We start from the raw sequence: 25,024 nt of genomic DNA on the forward strand, positions 1-25,024 counted from the left end.
CACTCACGTCCAAACCTGAGATTTTGAGTCACGGAGTACACTAGGCCCAACCAAAACATGTTAGGGGCACCATACCTTGTTGATAAACCAAAAGGGATTTGTGATGGTGAGAGATTCCAAGCACTTCAATTCCCATGCGCACATGGAATTGTCGCATATGCGAATGTACGAATTGAGTAAATCTCTTATATTAACAATGTGTACAAATTGGAACGCATGCATGATGTATGAAAATCTAAATTCTCACTCATCCCAGATGATAGTATATGGCCACCCATGTCCAACGAATCGTTTGAGTTGGCCCCGAACATGGACTTACGTCGCGTCCCAAAAGGTCATCCGACTTCCACTCGGATACACACCAATATGGATGTTTGGGAGAGGGATAATCAACAGAGGTTATGCGAGTACTGTAGAAACTCAAGGCATGCAAATACAACATGTTCTGTATTGAGGGATACATTGAGGCCTCAACGTTACGAACATTCATTTTTTGCGATATAAAATTGATTATAATGCTTCTTTTTTTTTTGTTCAAAATTTGTTCATTTTTTTGTATTTCAGTTATATTTGCCATTGTCTACTAACATTCATATAGTGGAAAAATTGCTACTTTAAGCACTATTTCAAGTATGAGTTACAATTTCTCTGGTGGTTGAATTTTTACCATTTTTTACTATTTAGTCCCTATACCTTAATTAATCACTAGTTTAATAAAGGTAGCTATCCAAAGTTACATATTTCATATCAAATATTATATATAAAAAGCTATGTAGAATTTACATAGAATTTAACAAAGACAAACATGAGTTACAACAGAAATATAAAAAGTTGATTATTTTTTTTATTGATATCATTTATATTTACATCACAAAAAAATGAAAAATAAATTATCGACGTCGTCGAGCCGAAAGTGTGCCACAGGGCGGTGGCTGATGGTTACGCATAGGATTTCTACATACAAGTTATGGTGCCGACTCCTCCTCTTGATCGTGATCATCGTCCTCATCTTCTTCATCTTCACCTCGACCCTTGTACTCATCTTCATTTCCACCCTCGTCTACATCTTCATCTCCAGCCATTGTTTTGTCTTGATCTCCATCGCCTTCCACTGTGCTTGAGTGCGACGTTGTAAGATCCTCAAAACCCCCTTTGTAGTAAATAATATGAGATAAAATCTTAGCGAAAAAATGTATAATATCAAAGAAAATGAAATTTGCAAGATATCAAAAGAAAGTTAAATCAAGAAGCAATAACTAATGTATTAAATTAAGGAATGGACTAAATTCTAAATGTGCAAAAATTTTTGTGGCATAAGTATAAATATAGAAAAATTGAAGTGAAAGGCCGATAGTGCAAATATTTTTAAGGTAGAAAGATCTAGAAATTATAGAAAATAGATGAATGATGACCAAATTGAATAAGCGAAAAAAGTATAAGGGACTAAATTGTAATTTTACCAAATTAAGTGATGATTCAAGGATGAAATTTTAAAAGATCATAAAGGGCAAAATGGTCAATTAGAAAGAGAGAGAACTCTAGAAGGCAATGATGATGTTGGAGATATTTTGATGATATTTTATAATTATTTAATTAGATAAATATTAGTTTATTAATATTTTAATAAGCTATTTTACTAATATTTATGATAAATAGCTAGTATAAAAGGAGAGAAAGATGAAGAAGAAAAAAAGGAGGATCTTCTTTTCTTTTCAATGTGAGTGAAGGGGAAAGAAGAAAAAAACTTTGCTTTCTTTACAATTTGGTCCTTCCACAAAAAATCTACTAGTTTCACCTAAAATTTCAAGGAATTTTCACAACCACTAAGAGAGAAAAGTGATAAAGAGACTATGGAGAAAAAGAAAATCACCTTGGATTCAAGAAAATAGAAGTTGAAGGAGAGAAAAAATCAAGTTAAAGCTTGAAATCAATAGGACAATGTAAGAACATCAAGATTTCAATATATTTTTAAGTTTGATATTATTGAAAAAACATGAAAATGATGTTAAAGTAGAGTTTTCTTATATAAGGCTTTATGTTCTTAATATGTTAGTGAAGGTAAATAAAAAGAAGTAATGGGAAATATTGTAGAGAAAGGAAATGAGTGTGTTATAAACTTGGTTATCAACATTTTGCACTAAAATAGTTTTGGACACTTGATTGTTTTTCCTAGTCCTCCAAATTAAAATTTTGTTTTATTAAAAAAATTATGACAGTTCTGTGGTTATGAGTATATCTTAAAACGTGACTGACTGAGTAACCAGGATAGGGTGCTTGGGTTGTCATCCTCCTTCGCGTAGAAAGGTTGTGTGACGTGTTAGGTAAAGCTCCGCTAACTGGAATTAAAAAAAATTAAGAGTGTGTTGGGCTGAGTAACCGGGATGGGGTGCTTGGGTTGTCATTCTACTTCGCGTCAAAAGGGCCAAAACATTCTTAAACCAATTTTTATAATATAATAAATTAGGAATATGTTGGGTTGAGTAACTGAGGTAGGGTGCTTGGTTGTCATTCCACTTCGCATCAGAAGGACCAATACATTTTTAAGAATTAAAAAATAATAAAATAAAAAATAAAAAAACGAAGGAAAAAAAGAATTACATTTAGGGACTAAGGGTGGAACAAATAAGGTGTCTTGGTAAGTTTAGTAAATTACCTAATTTTCATGAAATAATCTAAGTTGATTTAATTTTTGTGTGTTTAAGTTGGACTACTTTTCAGTTTTACTTAAAGCAAGCTAAAGGTTCTCTTTATTTCCATATGCATTATGCCTAATTTTTATAAAACTCTGGAGTGATATTTCTTTCATGGTAAAATCTAATTTGCTTAGTGGGATAAGAACCATACTTGAGGGCAAACATGGGCTAAGTAGGGGGAATATGATAATACTCTAAAATGACATGGGCAAACATGGGCTAAGTAGGGGGAATATGATAATACTCTAAAATGACATACTTATTTGTTAATTACATATATATATTGAGTATGATCCTACTAATTTGGGTTTTTTATGGTTTTCTATCTTGTAGGGACTAAATTGAAGGCAAAAGGAAATTTGGGGGCAAAAAGCATGAATTTAAAAACAGAATGGGACAGCATGTGAAATAGGAAGAAGTGGTGCCAAAAATACAAAGTGTTGATGTGATCCCGATCGTATCATGTAATGTCACAACCCAACGCCGTCGAGATTGGCCTAAACACGAGGGCCCCAAGTGCAAGATGAAGCTACTTTTTAGCTCATTTGAATTTCTTTTCGTGTGGTTCAACTCATTCGAGCTCAAGTTAGCTCATTCGTGCTCAAGTCAGCTCATTCAAGCTCAATTTAACTCGTTGAGCTCGTTATTAGCTCTTTAGCTCTTTTAATTTAATTTGCCGGAACAAATTAATTAGTTGAGTTAGTTATTTTAGCTCAAATAATTACTAAGTGTTTAATTAAGAAATCTGGACATTTTAATTATGTTTGTTTATTGTAAGTTTAATTTGTTTTAATTATTACCTAGCATAAATGTGTTTGCCTTATTACAATTATTTAATGTGTCTTATTGCTGATTTATTATGCCTAAGCTGTTATTTAATGTTCAGCCAAATTTAAATAACTTGTCTAGGATGCTGAATTAAATGTGTCTTAGTTGCCGAATTTATTGATGTTTTTCATTAGTTTCAGCCGAATTTATGAGCATATTTATTGATCAAATTGCTGCCAATTTAATTTGTCTTAAGATATTGATTTTTAATGAGCAGATATTAATGACCGAATTTAATTATTTGGCTGCAGGTTTAATGGCTTGGACGGCAATTTAAGGAAGTGGATGTTGGTCGAATTTAATGTACAGCAAGACATGCATTAAAGATGCTGTTCTACATGCAAGGAACGGCATTAAAGGAGTTGTTCGTGCTTTTTCATGTGGCCATTTAATGGACGAAATTAAAGAAGCTGCTTGCTGATTTAATATGCAGCAAAGACATGAATTAAATGAGATGTTCCCATGTATGGAACGGCATTTAAAGGGAAGCAAAACATGAATTAAATGAGATATTCACCATGCATGGACGATATTAATGAAAGCATGCAAGGGGGGACGTTATTGAACAGCATTAAAGCTGGTATTGCTTCGGGTACAGCAAAGAGTTGTTGTTTGGGGAATTTCCAAGTGACCATTCGGCCAAAGCATGTCTGTTGCTTAATTAACCAAGGTTGACGTTTCATACTCCCAAGAAGCATTTAGGAGCTGTTTTGTGTGCCCAAAACGTCAATAAAAATGGTCAAGCTGTTCAACTCACAAGGAGGCTTCATTAAGGTGCATTCAACTTCATTGGCCGAACCAAGACCCCTTATTCAACTCACCAATACTTCCATTAATGTCCAGCTGAATGGATTACATCTAGAAGCTGTCCAATTGACTTCTTCATGCATGAAGCTTCCCAAAAATGTCTTAGGAAGGTTGCTGGAAATTTCTAGTCTCTTTTGTTTTAATTTTGGCTGACCATTCAGCATCTTATTAGTCCATTCGGCTGCCTTAGGAATTTAGCTATAAATAGCTTGCTTTGTATTCGTTTTAAGGTTAGACAATATATTTTTAAAACTTATATGAAATTTGTTTACTTTGTGAGTTTGTTTTCAACTCTCATTGTTCTCCAAAGACTCGTCTAACTTATCAAGTAACCCTTGTGGCGTCAACCGTCTTTCTATCCGAACTTATCACTTTAATCCCAAAAGTGTGGCGTTTGATTCGTACTGAGGTTCCTATCATTTTTTATAGCGGGTCGAAGTTTCTATCCACTTAACAAACCTTCCATCGACACCTTACCAACCTAAGCATTCTCATAAGTTACGGGTTAACACACTACTATTGTGTTAGTTCGGCTTTTGAATCCTTAGCCAAATTACATCCATTGTCTTCTAATTCATTTCCTAAACCAACAAAACTCTTTTGAGCCTAAATAATCATTTTCTTCTAGCCTATTTTGTTAAGCTTTCAAATTACTCCAATTCACGATTGGGCAACCATACGACTCGGATTCATCAACGAGGCCGGGGTCGTATCAAGTGTGAAAAACTTGGGGCAAAAATTCAAAGAAGAGATTTATGAACATAATACTATTTAAATTCAAATTTTATTTTTAGGATTATTGTTAGGATTATTATGATATTATTTAGATTTAATTTCAATTTATATCTTTATTTATCTTTTAGAGTTTAAATAGGAACAAACTAGGTTTTCTATGTATTATAAATAGAGGATGGAGTGACATGAACATTCACTCATCACTTCTGTAAAAGCTTCTTTCCCCCTAAGGCTCTTAACCTTTTGTTTCTTCTCCTTTCCAATAAAATTTTGTTTCATTAAACTTATGAGTAACTAAACTCGTCTAGCGAAAGGTTATCGAGATTCCTTAAAAAAAGATTCATGAGGTTTAGAACCTGCATTTAGCCTTTTCAACGAGTATTCATTGTTTCTCCGTATTACGAGACTGACGCTTCCGTCCATGTCATTCTAAAAGTAATCTTTTCATCTTGTGCAAGGAATGACCCCGCTTTGTATGTTTTGGGAAGTTTGCACAGTCGGTTCGTTAACTTACTATGTCAGAGGTTGTCAAGCCTAATAGACGAAATGGCGTGGCATTCGCCATTGAGAAATGATGATCTAGTGTAAGACGGTCCCACAAAAGTGACGATTGGCTAGAGTCAAGTTCCTCTAAATTTTAAGGCTAAAATCTAAGTGGAGCTAGTGGTCATAGGCATCCTCTTCCATTATAACTGGCTTATTCTGTCATGAGAAGGATCATCTAAAAGCTTACGATTGAACCTAATGAGGATCGAGATAACCAGAGGCTGGAATTCTTCAAATCAAAGAATCCCTTTCCTCAATTCTATTTCTTTTTTACAATTACAATTTCAATTTATATAATTTCAACTCGTCCATATTTTTAATTCTGTTTGTTTTTCAGGTACACCTTTTTTTCTTGGGCACGAATGTGCTCAATATTTCGCGAAACAAGAATTTGTAGCAATCTAGTCTCTGAGGATTTGATCTTACTTCCCTTATACTATTCTTTTTGTTATTTCATAGGGATATGTTATTTTTGGTGCTTTCAACGACACACCAGGTCATGTATAGAAGTGTTACATACGTCTTCCTAACATCCTATTGTATGTCCTCCACTCTATGAGAAGGTGGTTGCGTCGATGATCACCTTAATAAAACAACAACGCGGTGGGTGTTTGTGACACTATCAACGAATAACCATATGATGTTGCAAAAATCAGATACATCGGCATTGATGTGAGCATTAATACTGGCATTGATGACGACAATGGTGTCACCATTGGTGTCGTTTCATGCGCCGGCATCTATGTTGGTATTTGAGTCAGCATTGGGGCATAATATGTTGGGACAAAGGTGCCCCGAAATACGTACCTACGAGAGGTGTAGATGTAGGGTGTTATGGTGGTGCATAGTGTGATGCATAATATGGTACTTGTAAATAAAATATGGGGTTAGTGAAATGAACAAGACAAAATTGAGTGAATTGACCAGGATGTGGTGTAGACATCGGTGGCATTTGCTGGGTTAGAGTCAAGGACAAACCCGTCATGACACCTCCTCTAAACCTACGCAGTTGAGGCGGTCATCATGGCATTTGTTGATGAAGTTGCTTACTCTTCACCTCCACTGACAGTAGATATGACTTGCTGACGACTCTGAATCAAGGCATTTACTCCAAACAGGCTGCCTTGTCCAATGAAAAGGAAAAGTTCACGAATGGGTAAAAATTTCATCCTACAATCCCAAATGTCAATGTACTCATTGTGGTAATCTCACCAATTTTCATAGGTCTTCCCCCGCAGATCAAGCTTGTATAGTACTTTCATGTTTTGCGGTGGCGGTGAAATTTTTGGCCTCCAGCCGAACTGTCGCATCACTTGGTTTGATTCGTGCATCTTCATCGTCGCATGAACAATCAATGGCACCTTTGCGTCCCATATACTCCAAATGGTCAAAAATTTGGGTGGGACACATTCTATGATATTCGAATCAGCGTATGACATCCATTCAAACTATAGTACACAATTATAATTTTTTTATATTTAGAAATTTAAATTTCAAATCATTGCGTAATTATTATAGATTTGAAAAAAAAATCAACAACTATCCTCGGCTTTTGACTGTTGATCTAACAACAACCAGATATCTTCGAGATGCTCCGGTAGTCCCATATAACTCAGCCTATGATGTCACCTATTCAAGCAATATGTTAATTCAAACATATAATAAATAAACAACATTTACTATATTAACTACATATTATTATCAATTGAATTTTACCTTGTCACCAATGGAAATGTATAAGGGTCGTTCCTTTAGGGAAGTAGAAATGGTAGCCGCCACCATACTCATGACTGCAATAGGAGTAGGTAATCACCAATTGACATCTTATTCGGTTTCTTCATCCAACACAACTCTCAATACAACATGGCTAACACGACTGATCCCCAACTTAGTCATCCACATTCTTTAAAGTCGACTAGGTATATTAGCCACCTTATATGTACCAAATTTCGAGATTTATTGGGCATTAGAATGCCCATGATCAACATCAGGATGAATGCTCTGATGTATTGTTCTTTGATGACGTCGGATGCATCCTTAGGAAGTTCTTTGAAATTATTTTCCAACCACTTCGTATCTATCCGACCACCTTGAAACTTGTTTGACACCTCCTTCAAAACTGCCTCACAAATTTCCTCTTTACTGGGAACAAACGCTGACCCTGTAACGATTGACCCATCCACTGGTAAATCAAGTTGTAAAGCTACGTCCTTAAGTGAGATTGTACACTCACTACATGGAAGATGGAATGTGTGTGTGTGTGTCTGTGTGTCTCGAGTCTCCATATTTACACCAATGCTCTGATAAGTGTAGGATCCAATTTGCAGCCTCCGAGCATACGAGACGCATGTAAGAATCTCGCGTCTTGCAAATAACCACGAATTTCAATGTCTGGGCTCTTTGACAAATTATGCATGAACCCATTCAAAACACGATCATCCGCCTATTTATATCAATAAAATAAAATAATTTAAAATATTTTTTAAATTAAAAAAAACTTTAAATTTAACTTAATTGAAAATAACAAAATTTAAAATTTATTCTTACCATTTTTGTTTGAGCGGCAAAAATGTGCTTATCATCGAAACGAATCAGAGAGCTTGTAATTCGTGAAAATTTAATCAAAATGAATATACGAAATAATTAAATAAAACTATAGTATTTTTAAACAAATGTATGAAAAAATTTTGAGCAAAACTTGATAAAATTGAGAGAGTTGAGAGAATTGAGAGTTTAGAGAAAATAGAAAGACTTGGATTTAAGTGAAAAAAATGAAGAAAGATCTGGTATTTATAGGAAAAAAATTACAATTGACCTTTTAAAAATTTTATTGTTTGACAATGTTAAAAAAAACCATTGGGAAAATAACGGTTGGAGAGAAGTGCGTTCAGTTAAACACGTTTTTTACATAATTTGAAAGAAGATAGGTTCAAGTGAACATGCATTCAAACGCTTTTTTTCAAAATCAGCCTATTTTATTAAATTAAAAAAAACAACCTAAAACAACAATTAAAAATTAAAATAAACATATACCTCTAATTTAGCCCGAGAATGAGAATGAAATTAAATAAAAATAATAAAAATGTCAATAACCTCTTAGCATTACGTCATTACAAGAGTTTTGGTTCCCCTCTCTAATTATCAAAAGTAAATTAAAAAAATAAAGAAATAAATCATTGTTAAGGGCAATTTACCAATAAAAGCTCCTTTTTTTTCAAAAATTACTGAAATTGGCTCATTTTTTAATTATTTACCGGAATGGTCCTTTTTCGGGAAATCGTGTCCACGTCAGCGCGATGTCAGGGTACGCGTCAGGAAATCACGTCCACGTCAGCGCGCTCTCAAGGACGCGATTTCCTTCCACGTCAGCATCTCGCGCTGACGTGGACGCGATTTCAGCCCGTGCGTGAATAGTACCCAACAGTCAAAAAAAATAAAATACCGGGCCCATTTCGATAAATTTTAAAAATATAGGGCTTTTTTTGTATTTTGAAAAAAATAAATTTTGAATCTTTTTGTATTTGTATTTATTTTTTTAATCAATTAACTCTTCAATATTACATCAATAGCAACAAGTACAAAAAAGATTCAAAATTGTTACCAACAAGATTTGAACTAAGGTACTAAAAGAAAAGAGCAAACATCTTAACCAACTAAACTAAACTAATTAATTGACATATTATAAAAATATTGTTATTATCTTTAATTATATTACTTACGGTCTAACGATTTATCGGACCTATTCCATACACGTGTCAAATCAGAAAAAATAATACAACAATTCTGTAAAAAAAGATCCGGTGTTTACTTCAAATAAATAAGGAAAATAATGATTTGAATGTTTCAAAATTCAATTTTAAACTGAAAAAATCGAAATTTAGGGGTAAAAAAGGATCTTTTTCGACGAAAACTGCGGCAAATCGCTTTCGGCAGTTGCCAGCGCGTAGATCTCGAAAAGTTATTCGAAACAAAAAAATCGTCTCAATCGGACAACCGAGCCAAAAGTTATGACATTTCAAAGTTTTCTAAGCTAAAAAACATAAACTGTTCATCCACGTCAGCAAATCGCGTCCTCGTAGGCGCGATTTGTGTCTACGTAAGCAAAGCGTGCTGACGTGGACGCGATGTTCTGACACGTCTCCTGACATCGCACTAACGTGGACGCGATTTCGAGAAAAATGACCTATTTCAGTAAATAATAAAATATCGAACCTATTTCGGTAAATTTTAAAAAAGTAAGGGCTTTTTTTGTGATTTACCCCATTGTTAAATCCAGAAGTTTCTTGGGGGCGAGCTGGGTGCCATCGTTTTTTATGGCATTGGTTGGTATATGCTAAAGCTTCAATCCTCCATTTCCTCCTCTCCAATATTTTCAGTGACGCCCAAATTTATTACAAGATGCCGAAGAAGATGGGTGTAAACAGCAAAGCCGAGGCGGCGCGTGCGCGCAAGAGCGCCACTGAAGCCGAACGAAAAGATCGGGAAGCACGGGAGAAAGAAGAGCAGTACTGGCGCGAAGCCGAGGGTCCTAAATCTAAGGCCACCAAGAAACGCGAGGAAGAAGCCGAGAAACGAGCTGAAGCCGCCGCTCGCAAGGCTGAGGCACGCCGTCAAGCCGAAATGGAGGAGAAAGAGATCGAAAAGGCGTTGAAGAAACCGGATAAGAAGGCCAACCGTGTGGCGATTCCGGTGCCGAAGGTGACCGAAGCGGAGCTACAGAAGAGGAAGGAGGAGGAGCAAGCGGAGATGGCGAAGAAAGCGGAGGAGGCGAAGAAGAGACAGAGTAGGACCGCGGCCGAAGAGGAGTATGAGAGGATGGTGTTAGTGACAAACATGAATAGGGATGATTCGTTGATTGAAGCAAGGAGTGTCGAGGAGGCGATTGCGCAGATGTCTGTGGCGGACACCCTTCCCCCGGATCGCCATCCTGAGAGGCGGCTTAAGGCTTCCTTCAAGGTTCATTACATTGCTTTGCTCAACTATAAGTTACTCTCTTCTTTAGATCTAGAAGATAGTATAATTTAGTTCCTTAGTCTTTATCTTACTGCACGGTATTGAGTTATAGTACTGAATTATTTTAATGAATGAATATAGGCATTTGAAGAAGCTGAGCTTCCCAGGCTTAAAGAAGAGAAGCCAGGTCTTACTCACAATCAATACAAGGATATGATATGGAAACTATGGAAGAAATCTCCTGATAATCCTCTAAACCAGGCAAGTCTATATCTAACTTTGAACCAATGTGGGGTCCTATGTTGAAATGATCTATGTGTTAAGTTGGTTAGGTTTTGTTCATTATCAATGAACAATTGTCAGTGTTTCTGGTGGCTTAAGTGAATTTTTTTTTCCCATTTGCAGGTTGCTGAGTGAGTGATCTCTGCATAATTTTTCTCAGGCTAGAATGGCAGGCGAGTTTTGTTGTTTATAAATTTATGGGGTTTCTGGCCTACTATGTGAGCAGTGTTTGCTTGGTGCTTAGAAATGAATAAAACATGATTGATCTAATAATACTTTCTATTTATTATTATTGTTCAGGATCCTACATGAGCTGTTTGGTTAGTTTAAATATGATTTGTTGCCTAGTTTTCTATTTACTTGAGGGTCAGAAAAGATTGACTGATGTACATGAAGAGAAATAGTACTTGACATGGATTGTGTAAATTACGAAATAAGTTGCGAACATAAGATAGAAAGCTGGGAAGGTTTTCCTTTCTCTCCATGTGGATTAATAAAGATTGGACATGATATACATGTGTGACCCTGATAACCTAAATTTTCAGTCGCTATTGTGTCACTCAAGTGATTGTCATTGCTTGTTTACATGGAAGTCTGCTAGCCCTCGGAAATTGGTGAAAGATAATGGCTTTTGTGGAGGAATGAATTATCAATGCAATGCCTCAATGAAATTGCTGCAATAACTGTAAAGGTCAGATGAAGCTTGCCTCCTACTCTGTCAATGTGACTGGAGAGCTGGAATTCTAAGTTGAAGGATAAAATTTTACTTGTGACTTGGTGCGTCAATGAAAAATCAGTACCTGCCTGTACAGGTTCTTGTTTTATCTTTCAAGGATGAGCTAACCAAGAAGTTCCTTGCATCCTGAGTTTGTGAAATATGTTGTGATCATAGAATAAATTCAACCTGATTTTTTAGGTGAGAACATTGCCTCAATCACATTCTTATGAATTGGCATTCAGCCATTCATCTTTGCATATGATGCAACAAACTCGTATTAAGGACTTGCAAATTTGCTCCTCTTTAGGATATATAAATTTAATGGGGACTGATGCTCGGGTGGTATTGCAGCCTTAAGACAACTTTATTAAACATGCATTTTTAGTCTTAACAATTTTTGCCCCACTGCCTTAAGAGACTTGCTTCGTTTCACATGAATTATGAAATCCTGTAATGTATATCCAAAAACCTCTCTACGGTTTACAATATAAATGGTAGGGTGTTTCAATCTCACATTAGTCAGGAAAGTAAGGTTTTGGGGGCATTCAAGCATGAGTGTTATACTCCCCAATAGGTTGTTTTTGTGGGGAGAGCTATATGATCTTGCTACACTTGCTGGAGATTTTGTGCTATTTGTCCTTCGTTTTAAGCATGGATGTATGGATGTTTTAGCCCTCAAGCAGCATGCATCGACATTGTTTCTCTTCCTGCTTATAAGTTTCATTGATATATATATTTGATAAAAACAATTACAAGAATACTCGAGTATACAATAAAAATCCACCCTCCTTATTCTGGTATAAGCAGATAAATTGCTCTCAGCTATTTAAGTAGGAGAATTTTATAGATTATACTAAAATTATAGGCACACTCTCAATTTTAAGCCTCTGCTAGTTGAGAAAAGTTTACAGGAGTTGCGAATCTTGAATCACCAACGAAGAGGATAGAAGCTGCCAATCTGGAAGCAGCTTGTGTGGGGTGGAACAGGTCCCAGAACAAGTATTTATGGCGATTTGAGCAAAGGCTTGCTAAGGGAGTGCAATGCAGTGTACCGTTTCCACAACAAGCATTTTTGACGTCTGTAAAACCTGAGATTTAAAAGAAAAGATGAAAATTGAAGATTTACAACATTTGGTTTGGGGAATGGAAATAGGATAATGCAGAAATGTTATTTGGGAGTGAAAGGAAAGGCTTACTGGAATTTTGAGGGTTATCAATAACAGGTTTTGTGATGTTAAATGTATTTCCAAGAGAATACTTAATGTCCTTGTTTTCGTAGCTGAGGTTGCGCATTAGGGTGTCCATTGTTGAAAAGAAAGCTTCGGCTTGGTCGTTTAACTCCTTTAAACATTCACCGTTGGCCGAAACCCTTTGTGATGGGCAACACCCGACTGGTGGAACACTTATTATGCCAAACTTCCTTGCCCCGACATTAATTAGATTCTGCATATTACCTCATCTTCAGTTTAATTGGACTGAGATTATTCTGACAGCTTGTATCAAGCATGGCTTATGCCCCCTTTATGATGGTGATGATGATTAAAAGAAGCAAAAAAATGAATCGGGGGTTTAGCTTAGTTGATTCGTGCAGTTGATTGCATTCAATACGTTTGGGATTCGAATCCCAGTAACTGCAACCCCTTCTCCCTATTCCTAAAAGAAGAAAGATGAACTTCTCACCCTCAAGTGCTTTTCGTACACGACTGCTAAATTGGGTATGAACTGTTCTTTGGGTATCGGGTTCTTCGAATAGTGATTCCCCACAATGTCATTGCTACCAACGCTGATGAAGATGAGAGATTTTGAGAGGAAGTTTTGTGCTTCTGATGTACCTTTGCTTGCCACGAGATCATTGTAGACCATAGAGAATTGGTATACCTGCTCCCCCATTGGGACAACATTCGCTTTCTGGGTCTATGAAATCAACCTTGTTAAAGTTAATTGAGAACAATGATCATCTAGCAAGCATGAACTAGATGCGACGAATAAACAAACCAAACTCTCATTTGCTATCGAGAAACTAACAAAGCCTTACCGATGTTTGTCCGGTAATGTCAAGAAGGCCAGATCCAGCTGACGCGAAGTTTACACCCCTAAATCTACGTTTCTTAATAGCAAGTGTCCCGTTTAGAGACAGGAAGCTCACTGGACTTCTCTTGAAACCAAAGAATTTAGCTGACAAGGAAACCAAAAAATCAGCAAAATTTGAGGAATACTATGCACACACATATGCATATAGTATAATCCTAACCAAGAAAATCAGCAGTATTGAGGCCATTGCTGAATCTTCCAGTTGCTCTTTGGAAAGGAAAATCGACCCCGTTGTGCGGGAAATTAGCCATTATATTACTATCAGGCAAGTAATTATTGGTCCCAACATCAACTGTAGAATCTCCTAGTATGAAGATGGCCGGCACCTCTGCATTTGCTGATTGAAGAACACCTATGATCAATGACAAGGCTACAAAGGCCAACCCTTTTGCCATGGAAATCCAGGGAAGAAATTTTCCCATGTTTCTGTACTATAAGATTCATTTTACCGACTATTTATCTCTAAAGAAGTCATAAGCAAAACTATTGGAATTACCGGTGAGGTGATGCAAGCTACAAGAGAAATTTATTGTCCTATATGCTATTAGCTGGAATATAATAATTCCAATGCTTGTTAACCGTTCGTTTTTTTACAGTTCTTACATTCTCTTCTATGCTCTAATTGGCTTTTTCTGAGGTGTGATAGAAACAAGGAATCATATTTCATTGACCTAACTGGCTGTTTTTCGCGTATCATATTCTTTATAGTTTCCTAATTGTGTTGCAATGATATTTTGTTAACAATGAAAATGAGAATGGGGCTGAAGACTCAAGAGAGTTAAAGCTGGTCTTTCTTCACAGAAAAATAAAATTGTACGAACTCCACGCACTTAGCAAGTTAAGGGATTGTCTTCAGAACGAATGCCTTCAAATAGAGTAAGGTTTACAGGATTTACTTATAACAGAGATTGAACTTTATAATATAATCTTTTACACAACAAAAGAATGCTTAATGTGATACATTTATTGACAATTCTATGGTTACAAACCAAATACAAATTCTGAAGAAAAAAAAGAATAAGAGAGCTTAAAGCTTTGGTTATTTTATACTTTTGTAATGGTGTTAAATAATTAAGAACAGTTTCAGGTGCAAATGTTTCAGAGAGGTCTTGTGCTTTTCCCTTGGGCTCTGCCACAGAGCAGGGCATTCTTTGGAATAGGATATTCATCCCTCGGTGAATTCACAGGTGAATAAACTCGCAAGTAAAACTGCTGTCCCAGATATTGCCGAGCCCAAAATTCAGTCCTCACATTCCACATTCCAACATTATCAAGTGCCATGTAAATAGCAGTCCATGATCTTGGATATACCTGCAAACACCAGCCATTGTTGTAGTTTCCCTTCTCTTGTTAAAAGCTCAGTGGAAATAAATGGCGGAAGTTACTAACCTGTGTGGTGGATCGTGAAACTGCATCTCTTAAATTGTACTCTTTACGACTGTCCGGTGTCCACAATCCTCCATCCATGCTGCCATGGAAATGAAGTGTAAGTTTAGCCAATATATATATATATATATTTGGATTGTGCATAAGAGAAGAATATTTTGAGTCGGTTTCTTACCCAACAACCCAAAAGGCATATCCATCAATGTGCCAGCTCTGGACAATGCTTTCATGGTTCTCAAACACAATTTCCACAAAGGCACGGAAATCAGCACCCATGACTGATGTATCAAGGTACATGTTTTGACCGGTTGGCTTATCCGAGATGCTTCCAACTCGGAAAACACCTCCAATTTTGAAGTAGTCAGCTAGTTTCAAAGGTGTATCAGCTGGAATGAAAGAAACACTGTTAACTGCGTATCTTTGTTTCCCTTTGACTTGATCAGCTGAGCTCACTAGTTTGATTGTTCTGGTTATGTTAATAAGACCGTAGTGATATGATCCCTGTGGATTTGGCCTTGGTCCACTTGCTGTCAGGTTTGTCCTGAAATGCACCAAAATGAAATATTATGAATGGCACACAAATGGGTTCACAAACATGAAGAAAAACAATCGGAGCAAGATTTTTACCTGATGGATCGAGCCTGGTTAAGAGACCAGTTGATTTGGTCGGTTGGTCCACCGGGAATAGGGCCTGAAAGTGCCTTGTTGGAGTTACTGTAATGAAGAGTGGCAGTAGTTGTAAGGATCTTGTCAGTGAAACGAGTTGAGGCCACAATGTAGAAATCCTGGGCAGATTGATCCATGGTAACAAGCACAGAATAGGATTGACCCACATGGACATCAAGTGACTCATACATGGTTTGAACGGTGTGGGTTCCCTCTACTTCCACCAGCTTCATTTTATGACCTTGAATTCTGAAATTCAGTGAATTTTGAAGCCCCACATTTGAGATCCTAAACCTGTAAGTTTTGCCTGTAGGGGTACACACAAAAATAATACCAATTGTTATCATCCGTACAAATGAGTTCAAATTTACACAAGAAATGGTTCAATTTAACCCCCAGTGTGTACCTTGTTCAACTGTGAAGAATGCACCATTAGGACCATGACCATTGATTAGAATACCAGCAGGGAAGGGAAGTTTATGACCCCTATCTAGCTTGGCTTGCAGTTTCTGCAAAAAAAGAAAAAATGAATGTTAAGACTATATAACGACCATAAATGAAATTACTGGTGACACTCGAACTCTAGTATTTGTCAATGTTGCACAATAAAATTGTTTTATTAGATGGGTATAAGTTGTTTATTTTACCTTATGGTCAGTCTTGAACCAGTCTCCGATAAGAACAGTGAAATCGCCGGCAGGGTCGGGGAAAGGGACCGGGATTCTGGGCCTACTGAGGATCCTGATGCCTCCAAATCCACCAGCAGCCTTGTGGAAAGCAAGGGATGGAAAGTAGTAAAAGGTACCGATTTGGTCTTTCGCTTGTAAAATGTAAGTGAAGTTCTTGCCCGGTGGGATTGGGCATGTTGTGCCGTACACTCCATCCTCGTACGAGTTTCTCCTTTGCTGCATCCCATTCCTATTTTATAACCCAAATCAGCATACATACAAAATTTCTATAAACAAGTAGATTATAGGCTAACATTGGTTCATAATTTATTTCCTCGTGTAAGAGTAGCCAACCAATGAGTTTTCATGTCGGAAAAACAAACTAAAGTCAAAATGTTTGGTCTAAATGATCATTGTCACTTTCACAAATTTAATGAAACAATGATAATATATTATCAGCCACTAGCTGCCAAATTATAGGTGTTAAAGATTTTGTACATAATACCATGATATAAAATAGGCAATATCACTGTCAAAAGCTGGAATGATGCGGATATTCAAGACAATTTTAAGTATATCCCCATTTGAGTTTTTACTGGTTTGTTCATTACATTTCAGCAGTTAGATCTCCAGTTTCCGATTCGATTATAAACTCGATTTCAGAAAAAAAAAGAAGAAGAAAAAGAAGCACATTAGCTAGTATCATGGGAATTGCTCACCATGATAAAAGAAAAGGTTCATCCAAGTTGTTGTAAACATTGATGATGAGGTTGTCATTAGTAACAGAATAGAGATCAGGCCCTGGAAATTGCCCATTAATAAGAATTCCCTGTAAAAAAAACAACAGAAACGATGAAGATCAGCTAAACCCGGAAATAATTTATATAACGCACATATTATGCTACATATGCTATAATAATTTACAAACCTGCTGGCGAACACCAAGTGGGTAAATGTCACCATAAGTAACATTCCAGTTGAAGAATCTGTAAGGATCCTCAGCCTGAACAAGAGCAAAAACAGAAAGAACTAGAACGACGGCAAGTGTTTGCCGTAAGCTTGATCCTTTAAGCACCATTTCGTGATGAAATTGGATATGATTTTAAGTGCAATGTGTGAAGATATAGAAGGTGTGTAGCAAAAAAAGTTTTGGCAATTTACAACAACAACAAAAAGGTTACAACCTTTACAGAACAGGAGACATCAATGTGGCTTTTAGTAACTGATACGTGACTTATTTAATGTGCATTGCCAATGCCATGAAAGAAGAGCAAAAAAATGGCAACCCCTTTTGTTTAAAAGCAAAAATGAACAAATTAAAGAATGAAATAATAAAAATCCAAGGCCCCCCTAAAAACGAAAAGAGAAGAAAGAAAATTTGAGTGATTTGGGTGTTGGTTGGGCAAAGTGTTATCATGTTTTTATAGTGTGATTAGTGGGGGTGATTGAGCCTACAAAATCTTCCAAATTGTTGGTCTTTCATTTCATAAACTGTCCATTGAGAAATGGACACGTAGGTACATGTCAAAGAAGTCGACGAAAATGCCCTTGACATGAGGAAGGATAGATAGGGGAACCGCGTGGGGGTAAGGCGGCTTTGAAGCATGAGCTGAGCTGAGCTGAACTGAGCGGAGGTGGGGTTTGAATTGCGAATGCATGGTGTATTGCCCGTGATTTCTGACGCTACACACGGCATCTGCATGTGGGCTAATTGCTTTACTGTGGACTTTGGACCTAACAACTCCAACCTTGGGGGGTTGATCAACGGTTGATGTTGGTGTTACGACTTTGGACCCACTTTAATGAAGGGTGGAGATAGGATCTTGGACAATGGAAATTTTGTACGCGGAGAAAATAATGAAAAATGGATTCACAATGGCGGGCCGTGTGGGCAGTTTTGACAGAATGATGACAGTGAGCTTTCATATTTGTTAATTCCTTTGAATTGATTGCAAGTCAAATATCATGCTAATAAATAAATCCATCGCCTCTTTCTTTCACAATCAATTGTAAACAAGTTACAACTATATGAATTAATATTTCAAAGTTTTTAAATTCCAATAAAAACACTAATTTAACAGATTAACTCATTCACACATGCTTCTTACCTGGTTTTAAGTTTCTTAAAAGTTAGAGAATTTCTTTTTTTGAGCCACTTAAAAAAATTGAAAAATAATATTTCGAACCGGCCGCACACCCAAATGATTCTGTTATCATTAGAGTTCAAACAACGTAATTTCTACCTTGACTATATATTAGGAAATATCATTTCAATCTAGACAACAATCGTATAGAAAAACATGTCATTTGGATCTTAGTGGAAAAGTGTTTGTATAATTTCAGAAAGTCTATGATATAATTTTTTATTTTTTATTTCCATTTTATTCAAAATATAAATAAGCATAAAATTGTTATTCTTTTATGGCATTATAAGTTTTTATTTACAAAATAACCGTAAGAAATTTTAATTATTCAGACATTAGTTACATCTCTTGTTATTAATAGTAATTACATCTTCTGTTATTATTTCTGAACGTGTTTCTCTTCTAAATTGTAATTACATTTTAAAAAATAAATAATTTTTTTAGAAAAAAAGTTGAAAATCATCGAATCATTCTCCCAATTCGTATCCCATATAATTAGAGTGATTCAATTACCCGCATTTTAGTACGATCTATCGATTTATTTTTTAATCACTTCTGATATAAAATTTTTATATGTTTCAAAATTGATATTATTGAATTAAAAAATTATTTGTTCAAAGTAGTTGTCCAGCATTTAACTTAGATCCAGCAATTGACAAAGACAATTTTCTCATGAAATAAGTTAATAAATGTTGTTTTTTTAATAATTTCATGATTTTTGATACAATGTGTATAAATAGGAGGATAATGCACTTCAGCGCACTCGAACTCACGGCTTCATAAAGTAGCAACAATGTCGATAAATGTTGATTAATTTTTTGTCTGAGCAAAAAGATAACAGTAGGGATAGTATTTCTTTTATTTTTATATGGTTTAATTCTATAAAAAGATTGAACATAAAGTCTAAAAATATAAATAAAATTGTTTATATAAAACATATGATGCTACAATAACCATTTTAAAAATCTTTAATACGTTTTTCATATACGTAATTTTTTTGATAATATTATATTAAATTTGTATTTTTAAAAATATTTTTAGTTAACAATATTTTAAACTTTTACACCACATATTTAAAAAAAATAGTTTTTTTTATTTTAAAATCAAATTATTAAAAAATCAGTAGATACATGTCTAAATTAATAGAAGGTTTATCTATTAACAAAATTACTTTCATTGTCGTAAAATAAATCACTAATCTCATGTTTACAATTTTCAAATTTTACCTCTTCAATGGTAAATGCAAATGAGTTTTTCAATATATATATATATAAAATAATAATAATAATAATAATTCAAGTTTAATTTTATTTAAAATAAAAACTTAAAAAATAATAAATTTAAAATAAATAAATATAAGCAAATCATTACCTTATTATAATTTTATAATTTCAAATTTACAAAAATGAAACATATGTTTTATTTAAAATTGTTAATAAATAAAAAGGAAAAAATAAATTAAGATATATTATCCTAAACTACTATCTTAATAAATTTTAAAATAATTTATTAAATTTAATTTAGATAAAATATAAATGAAAAATAAAAAAATAAAAATCTATGTTCAGAAATTATAAAATACTTTAAGACTCGGTATTGGTTATTTTGAACAAAACATCAAAGATGCTGATGAAAATAATTAAAAATTAAAAATGAATCAAAATAATGAAAAAAAATATGTTTTGCACATATATATTGATAACAATTCTTAAAATAATATAATATAAATGAAAACAATGTGAACTTAAAAAGAATATAAAAAAAACAAATATATAAGAGTTGTGCCTTTACTAAAACATACTATATATTGATTAAAATAATAAAAAGTATATTTATATCTGATATCAATAAGCTTTTAAAATATATATATTTTTTAGTAAAACTTAATTTTGGTATGACTTTAAAATCATAAATATTGAAATATATATTAAGTTGACATAAAAAAAAGCAACTGGATGAAAAATATAATAACATAACATTTTAAAACAAACAGACAAAACTACAGTTTTTTTATTCTACAACTATATATGGAGATACTAAAATAAATACATAAACTAAATAAATTCTATCTTAATTTAAAAGTTAATATTTAAAAATAACAAAAAGGGTAGGTTTATAATTTTATTTCAATAAATATTTTAATAACTATTTTAAAGTATGAAAATTTAATATGTTAGGATCAACCTGATTAAGCAACAAATGGCGAAATAAATTGAGAAATTGAACACACAAATTTAACGTTGAAAAACGTCCTTTCCAAAGAGGATAAAAAACCACAAGTAAAAATAATTTTACTATAATGGCAAAAGAACGAAGAGTACAAAAGATGGAGATAAAAACTAAACCTTGAAAACCCAAAAATAAAGAACCCTCAAAACGTAAGCACAAAATTCTCTAAATATGTTATGAGTTCTAATCTCTAATGGGTCTATTTTCTAAGGTTGTAAAAGAATCTATTTATAGGCTAAATTAGTAGGTTAAAGAATCTAATGTTGTAAACGAATCTATTTATAGGCTAAATTAGTAGGTCAAATAAACTATGCTAATAAATGCTAAATATATTATACTAATAAATACTGAATCTTCTAGAAAAAAATATTTTGTTTAACTTGACTTACAAGTAATCTCTTAGAATTTAGGTCACACAAATCTAATATAATATAAAATATAATGAGTATTTAAAACTTTAAAAGAATAAATAATTTTTAATAGATAATTCAATTAAAATGTTTTATCTTTCATTTAAAATATTGAAAAGGAAATATTTTATTAATAGTTTAATTTTTCCTTAGTTTTTTTTATCAATCTCATAAAATTTATTAATGGATAATTAAAATTATAAAATTAAATAGAAAAGAAATAGAGATATACCACTCTGTCACAATATTATACTTTTATACTTTATTATATTATATGATTAGATTTTTTACCTGTGCGATGCACAAGTTAATAGTGTTTATTAATAAAAATATTTTTCTATACAATAATTCCAGGTATTTTAGTTTTAAAACATGCTAATTTTTAAAAACCTTTCTAAGCATGATTTTTTTAAAAAAAATAATATTTTAAAAAATGACATTAATTTTTAAAAAAAGTATTTATACTATTAACATTTATTTAATCTAATAAGGGAAAAAATATTAAAAGATATTTTTAAACTAGAGCAATTGAAATTATGTTTTAAATTTTAAAAAAATAATATAACCATATAATAAAATAAAAATTAAAACATCAGAATAACGAAACACCTAACTTGTTTAACATTATTATATGTAATTATTTATTTTTAACTAATATAATAAAATAATGTTTACTTTTAAAAAATATAATATGGCTGTATAATATAATAAAAATAGTACATAATATTTTGTAACTTAAAACATGTATGATGTAAATGTTTATTACAACTTTGTAATAATATAGATGATGTATGAAGGGTGAATGAAACAAGTTATTATTAGGTGTTTAAAAAGACGAGTTTGGCAGTGGGGTTGGAATGCGTCTCCCTTTTTAGCTGCTGAGCTGTGTGTTGCTGGCTGCGAGAAGGATTTGCTCTCAACTTTCAACCCATTAAAAGTCACCAAAGCTTTTATTTTAATTAACTTCAAAAACTTAATAGTAATGAATTATGGGAAGCAAAAGAGGTTGCATCACGTTATGTTCACCACTCAATGATTTAAAAAAAAATAATATTATTTATAATTTATTTTTTTATACCATAAAGAAACTTTGAGCATCTTCAAACTTGTATCTTCTTACACTATCAACAATTTGAGATATATAATAACTTTTAGCAGGCCGTATAATTAAGTTGAGCCAATTCGTAACTTTTTATGCGATTGATCGTTTAATAATCTGATCATTATATTTTATGTTCCATTTATTTAATTCATGTATGTTTTGAGTAAGATAACAATGTTTCTGTATTTGTTTTATATAAAAAAACGTAAGAGAAGTATTTTAGATCTATATAAGTACGATTACAATTATAAATTCAACGATCAAATTGCTGAAAGATTAATTGTCTAAAGGATTATGAAAGTGTGCAAAACTCATTTGAATACATAAAATTAAAAAATATATATATTTAAATTAATAATTGATTATTAATATATTTTTATTTTCTAGAATTTTAAACGTATACGACATATTTTTAATGTCTATATTATTATTATAGATTTAAATTTTATGTAATATAAATAATATGGTACTTAATTAGAAAACAAATCAAATATTGAGTATTGAAGTATTAGAGGTTAGAGCCTAAACTCAATTTAAATTATTATTATTTTGTCCCAATCCATTTTTCAAGTCTAAATACTTTTACCCATACCTCTAAAATATCGACACATATCTAACATGTTTAATATAAATATAATTTGAATTTGCAAGCATAAATCACTATTACATTTAGCCAAAATTGACTACTTACCTTCATTAACTAAGCTTTTGTCCATAATTTTTAACCGCATGAGGTAAAGGAGCACTTACAAACTTTTCAAAAGAGAGTCACACTTTCTTCACCTATTTCTTTACTTTTTCTACAATTTTCCTCTCTTCTTTGTGACGATTGTAAGGGTGTGAACCCCTTCTCCATTCTTCCATAATAACTCACTCATAGTAAATACTGCAGACTATCTTCATTTCATGTATCCAAAGTTCGTTAAATTAATATTTTTTAAAATTAGACAATTTAGTGGAGCAAACATTTACCATAACCGAGTTACGAAACAGATTTTATCATTTTCTTTTAAAAATCTGTCCTCCTTAAGTAATATGTGAAATGGTTTGCAATTCAAATCAAGCAATTTCTTTTCCAATTTCACACTAAAAGAGAAGCAACCAAAAAATTTGTGCCTGAAATCAAGGAAAATCAGCTGAAAGGAATTTTGAATATTGTATTTAGGCAATGTCCTGGTTTGCATTGGCCTTATCAATAGTAATAACAATCTCCATTTCATGTTCTAAATTATTAAAGGGAGTAAAAGAGGATTTGTAACTACAACCATTCATCTAGATCCAAAGGTTTGACAGGATTTGAACAAAAATAATAGGTTCAAAAAATGAACTTGAGCAAAAAAATAGGCCTATTAAAAATATGAGTCGGGTTCAAATTTGAACCTTCAAGGCCCGAGTCTGACCCGGCCTGACCCATTTTTAAGTTAATAATATTTTATATTATGTTTTTTTATATATTATATAATTTATAACACATAAAAATTAAATCTATTATATACTACTATAATGTAAACATTAAAAAATGTTAAAGATGACTATATATAAAAGTTTAATAAATAAATAAATTCTTAAATGTTAAATTAAAAATAATATAAATATATATTTTAAAAAAAATTAAAAATAATATGGACGGATCTAAAACGATTTATAAATATGGATGGACTTAGACAAAATGCTAGGCCCATATTTTGAGTTGAGCTAAGCTTGAGTAAACATAAAGAATGCTAATATTATATATAAGCCTGACCCGAACCTAACCGACTCGAACATTAATAAGATTTCATAGCGAAGGATGATACCAGTCTGATTCAAGTTTACCATCATTCCTTGTTTTCCTTACTTTTCTTTATTTGCTATGAAATGAAACTACTTCAATTAATACCTACTTTGGACTTACCAATCGATCCTTCTTTCAGTTTTTATATTTTATGGATTTGGAAATGTAATTAAAGAATTAAAACCATGCTCGTTATATGCCCTTGTAACACCCCTAACCTGAATCCATCGCCAGAATAGGGTTATGGAGTATTACTAAAGTTTACAGATCAAATAACCAAACATTTCATATAATATAATATTCATATCAGAAATCAATCGAAATCAAATATATTGTCCCTTATATGAGCCCTCGAGGCCCAAAATACACGTTAGAAACAAGTCGGGACTAGATCGGGAAATAAATTTTTTTCCGAAAAACATTGAAATTTTTCAAATTGGCAGGGGACACAGCCACACGGCCAGGCCGTGTGACTCACATGGTCAAGAAACACGCTCATGTTTCAGGCTGTGTGGGCATTCGAAATAGGGACACACGGCCGTGTCCCAGTCTGTGTCTGTGCTTGTGTTACTATCTGACTTGGGTGACACGGCCAAATTACATGCCCGTGTGCTAGGTCGTGTTGAGCATACTGACTTGTGCAATTTTAAAGATACAGGGGACACATGGCTATGTGTCACACACGACTAAGACACACACCTGTGTCTCTGCCCGTGTGGACAAAAATAGGTAATTTCCAAGCCACATTTCTCACCCAATTTGGTACCAACCTAAACACAACAATTTGCATATCAACAAGCCATAACAAGGCATTCAAATCAAGTTAAAATCAAGTCTTAAACATGTATTATCACAACATACAACCAATTTGTCATTATGCACCTCAAATGACAAATTAATAACATGTCAACAAAATATCCATATTTACCTAGATACCAAATGCATATATGCATATCTGTACCAAATATACTATTTCAAACCAATCATCAATA

The 25,024-nt window shown here is 33.4% G+C and overlaps 4 protein-coding genes across 4 annotated transcripts; 1 reads left to right on the plus strand and 3 right to left on the minus strand.

Annotated features, from left to right (window-relative positions):
* Nucleotides 1–965: 965 nt before the first annotated feature.
* On the minus strand, nt 966–6,983 carry LOC121213600 (SRP-independent targeting protein 1-like). Its single transcript, XM_041086396.1, has 3 exons — nt 6,866–6,983; nt 6,667–6,732; nt 966–1,150 (listed from the first exon to the last, which is right to left on the minus strand). The coding sequence occupies exons 1-3, from the start codon at nt 6,981–6,983 to the stop codon at nt 966–968; spliced, it is 369 nt and encodes a 122-aa protein (XP_040942330.1).
* Nucleotides 6,984–9,871: 2,888 nt separating this feature from the next.
* On the plus strand, nt 9,872–11,151 carry LOC107922116 (coiled-coil domain-containing protein 124). Its single transcript, XM_016851961.2, has 3 exons — nt 9,872–10,565; nt 10,704–10,823; nt 10,968–11,151. The coding sequence occupies exons 1-3, from the start codon at nt 10,008–10,010 to the stop codon at nt 10,977–10,979; spliced, it is 690 nt and encodes a 229-aa protein (XP_016707450.1). The 5' UTR covers nt 9,872–10,007; the 3' UTR covers nt 10,980–11,151.
* A 1,115-nt stretch (nt 11,152–12,266) lies between these two features.
* Nucleotides 12,267–14,204, minus strand: LOC107922115 (GDSL esterase/lipase At5g55050). The gene is made up of 5 exons (XM_016851960.2): nt 13,814–14,204; nt 13,598–13,737; nt 13,243–13,476; nt 12,759–13,005; nt 12,267–12,650 (listed from the first exon to the last, which is right to left on the minus strand). Exons 1-5 carry the CDS (start codon nt 14,073–14,075, stop codon nt 12,442–12,444), a joined length of 1,092 nt encoding a protein of 363 aa, XP_016707449.1. The 5' UTR covers nt 14,076–14,204; the 3' UTR covers nt 12,267–12,441.
* A 340-nt stretch (nt 14,205–14,544) lies between these two features.
* Nucleotides 14,545–17,771, minus strand: LOC107922114 (L-ascorbate oxidase homolog). The gene is made up of 8 exons (XM_016851959.2): nt 17,302–17,771; nt 17,093–17,202; nt 16,353–16,623; nt 16,112–16,214; nt 15,667–16,012; nt 15,215–15,580; nt 15,043–15,121; nt 14,545–14,964 (listed from the first exon to the last, which is right to left on the minus strand). The coding sequence occupies exons 1-8, from the start codon at nt 17,449–17,451 to the stop codon at nt 14,752–14,754; spliced, it is 1,638 nt and encodes a 545-aa protein (XP_016707448.1). The 5' UTR covers nt 17,452–17,771; the 3' UTR covers nt 14,545–14,751.
* Between the last annotated feature and the right edge of the window lie 7,253 nt (nt 17,772–25,024).

Source organism: Gossypium hirsutum, chromosome D01 (genome assembly GCF_007990345.1).
Source record: "Gossypium hirsutum isolate 1008001.06 chromosome D01, Gossypium_hirsutum_v2.1, whole genome shotgun sequence".
In the NCBI taxonomy this organism is placed as follows: Eukaryota; Viridiplantae; Streptophyta; class Magnoliopsida; order Malvales; family Malvaceae; genus Gossypium; species Gossypium hirsutum.

Excerpts from the sequence above, each read along its gene's own strand:
- LOC121213600 (XM_041086396.1), bottom strand. The coding sequence starts at position 6,983 with ATGGGACGCAAAGGTGCCATTGATTGTTCATGCGACGATGAAGATGCA. Across the intron at positions 6,733-6,865 it reads CGCCACCGCAAAACATGAAA|GCAGCCTGTTTGGAGTAAAT; the intron begins GTACTATACAAG and ends TCATTGGACAAG. Across the intron at positions 1,151-6,666 it reads CATATCTACTGTCAGTGGAG|GGGGTTTTGAGGATCTTACA; the intron begins GTGAAGAGTAAG and ends TTTACTACAAAG.
- LOC107922116 (XM_016851961.2), top strand. The coding sequence starts at position 10,008 with ATGCCGAAGAAGATGGGTGTAAACAGCAAAGCCGAGGCGGCGCGTGCG. Across the intron at positions 10,566-10,703 it reads GGCTTAAGGCTTCCTTCAAG|GCATTTGAAGAAGCTGAGCT; the intron begins GTTCATTACATT and ends GAATGAATATAG.
- LOC107922115 (XM_016851960.2), bottom strand. The coding sequence starts at position 14,075 with ATGGGAAAATTTCTTCCCTGGATTTCCATGGCAAAAGGGTTGGCCTTT. Across the intron at positions 13,477-13,597 it reads ACATTACCGGACAAACATCG|ACCCAGAAAGCGAATGTTGT; the intron begins GTAAGGCTTTGT and ends TTGATTTCATAG. Across the intron at positions 13,006-13,242 it reads TGTACGAAAAGCACTTGAGG|AATCTAATTAATGTCGGGGC; the intron begins GTGAGAAGTTCA and ends GGTAATATGCAG.
- LOC107922114 (XM_016851959.2), bottom strand. The coding sequence starts at position 17,451 with ATGGTGCTTAAAGGATCAAGCTTACGGCAAACACTTGCCGTCGTTCTA. Across the intron at positions 16,624-17,092 it reads GAACCTTTTCTTTTATCATG|GAATGGGATGCAGCAAAGGA; the intron begins GTGAGCAATTCC and ends GTTATAAAATAG. Across the intron at positions 14,965-15,042 it reads TTTCACGATCCACCACACAG|GTATATCCAAGATCATGGAC; the intron begins GTTAGTAACTTC and ends TGGTGTTTGCAG.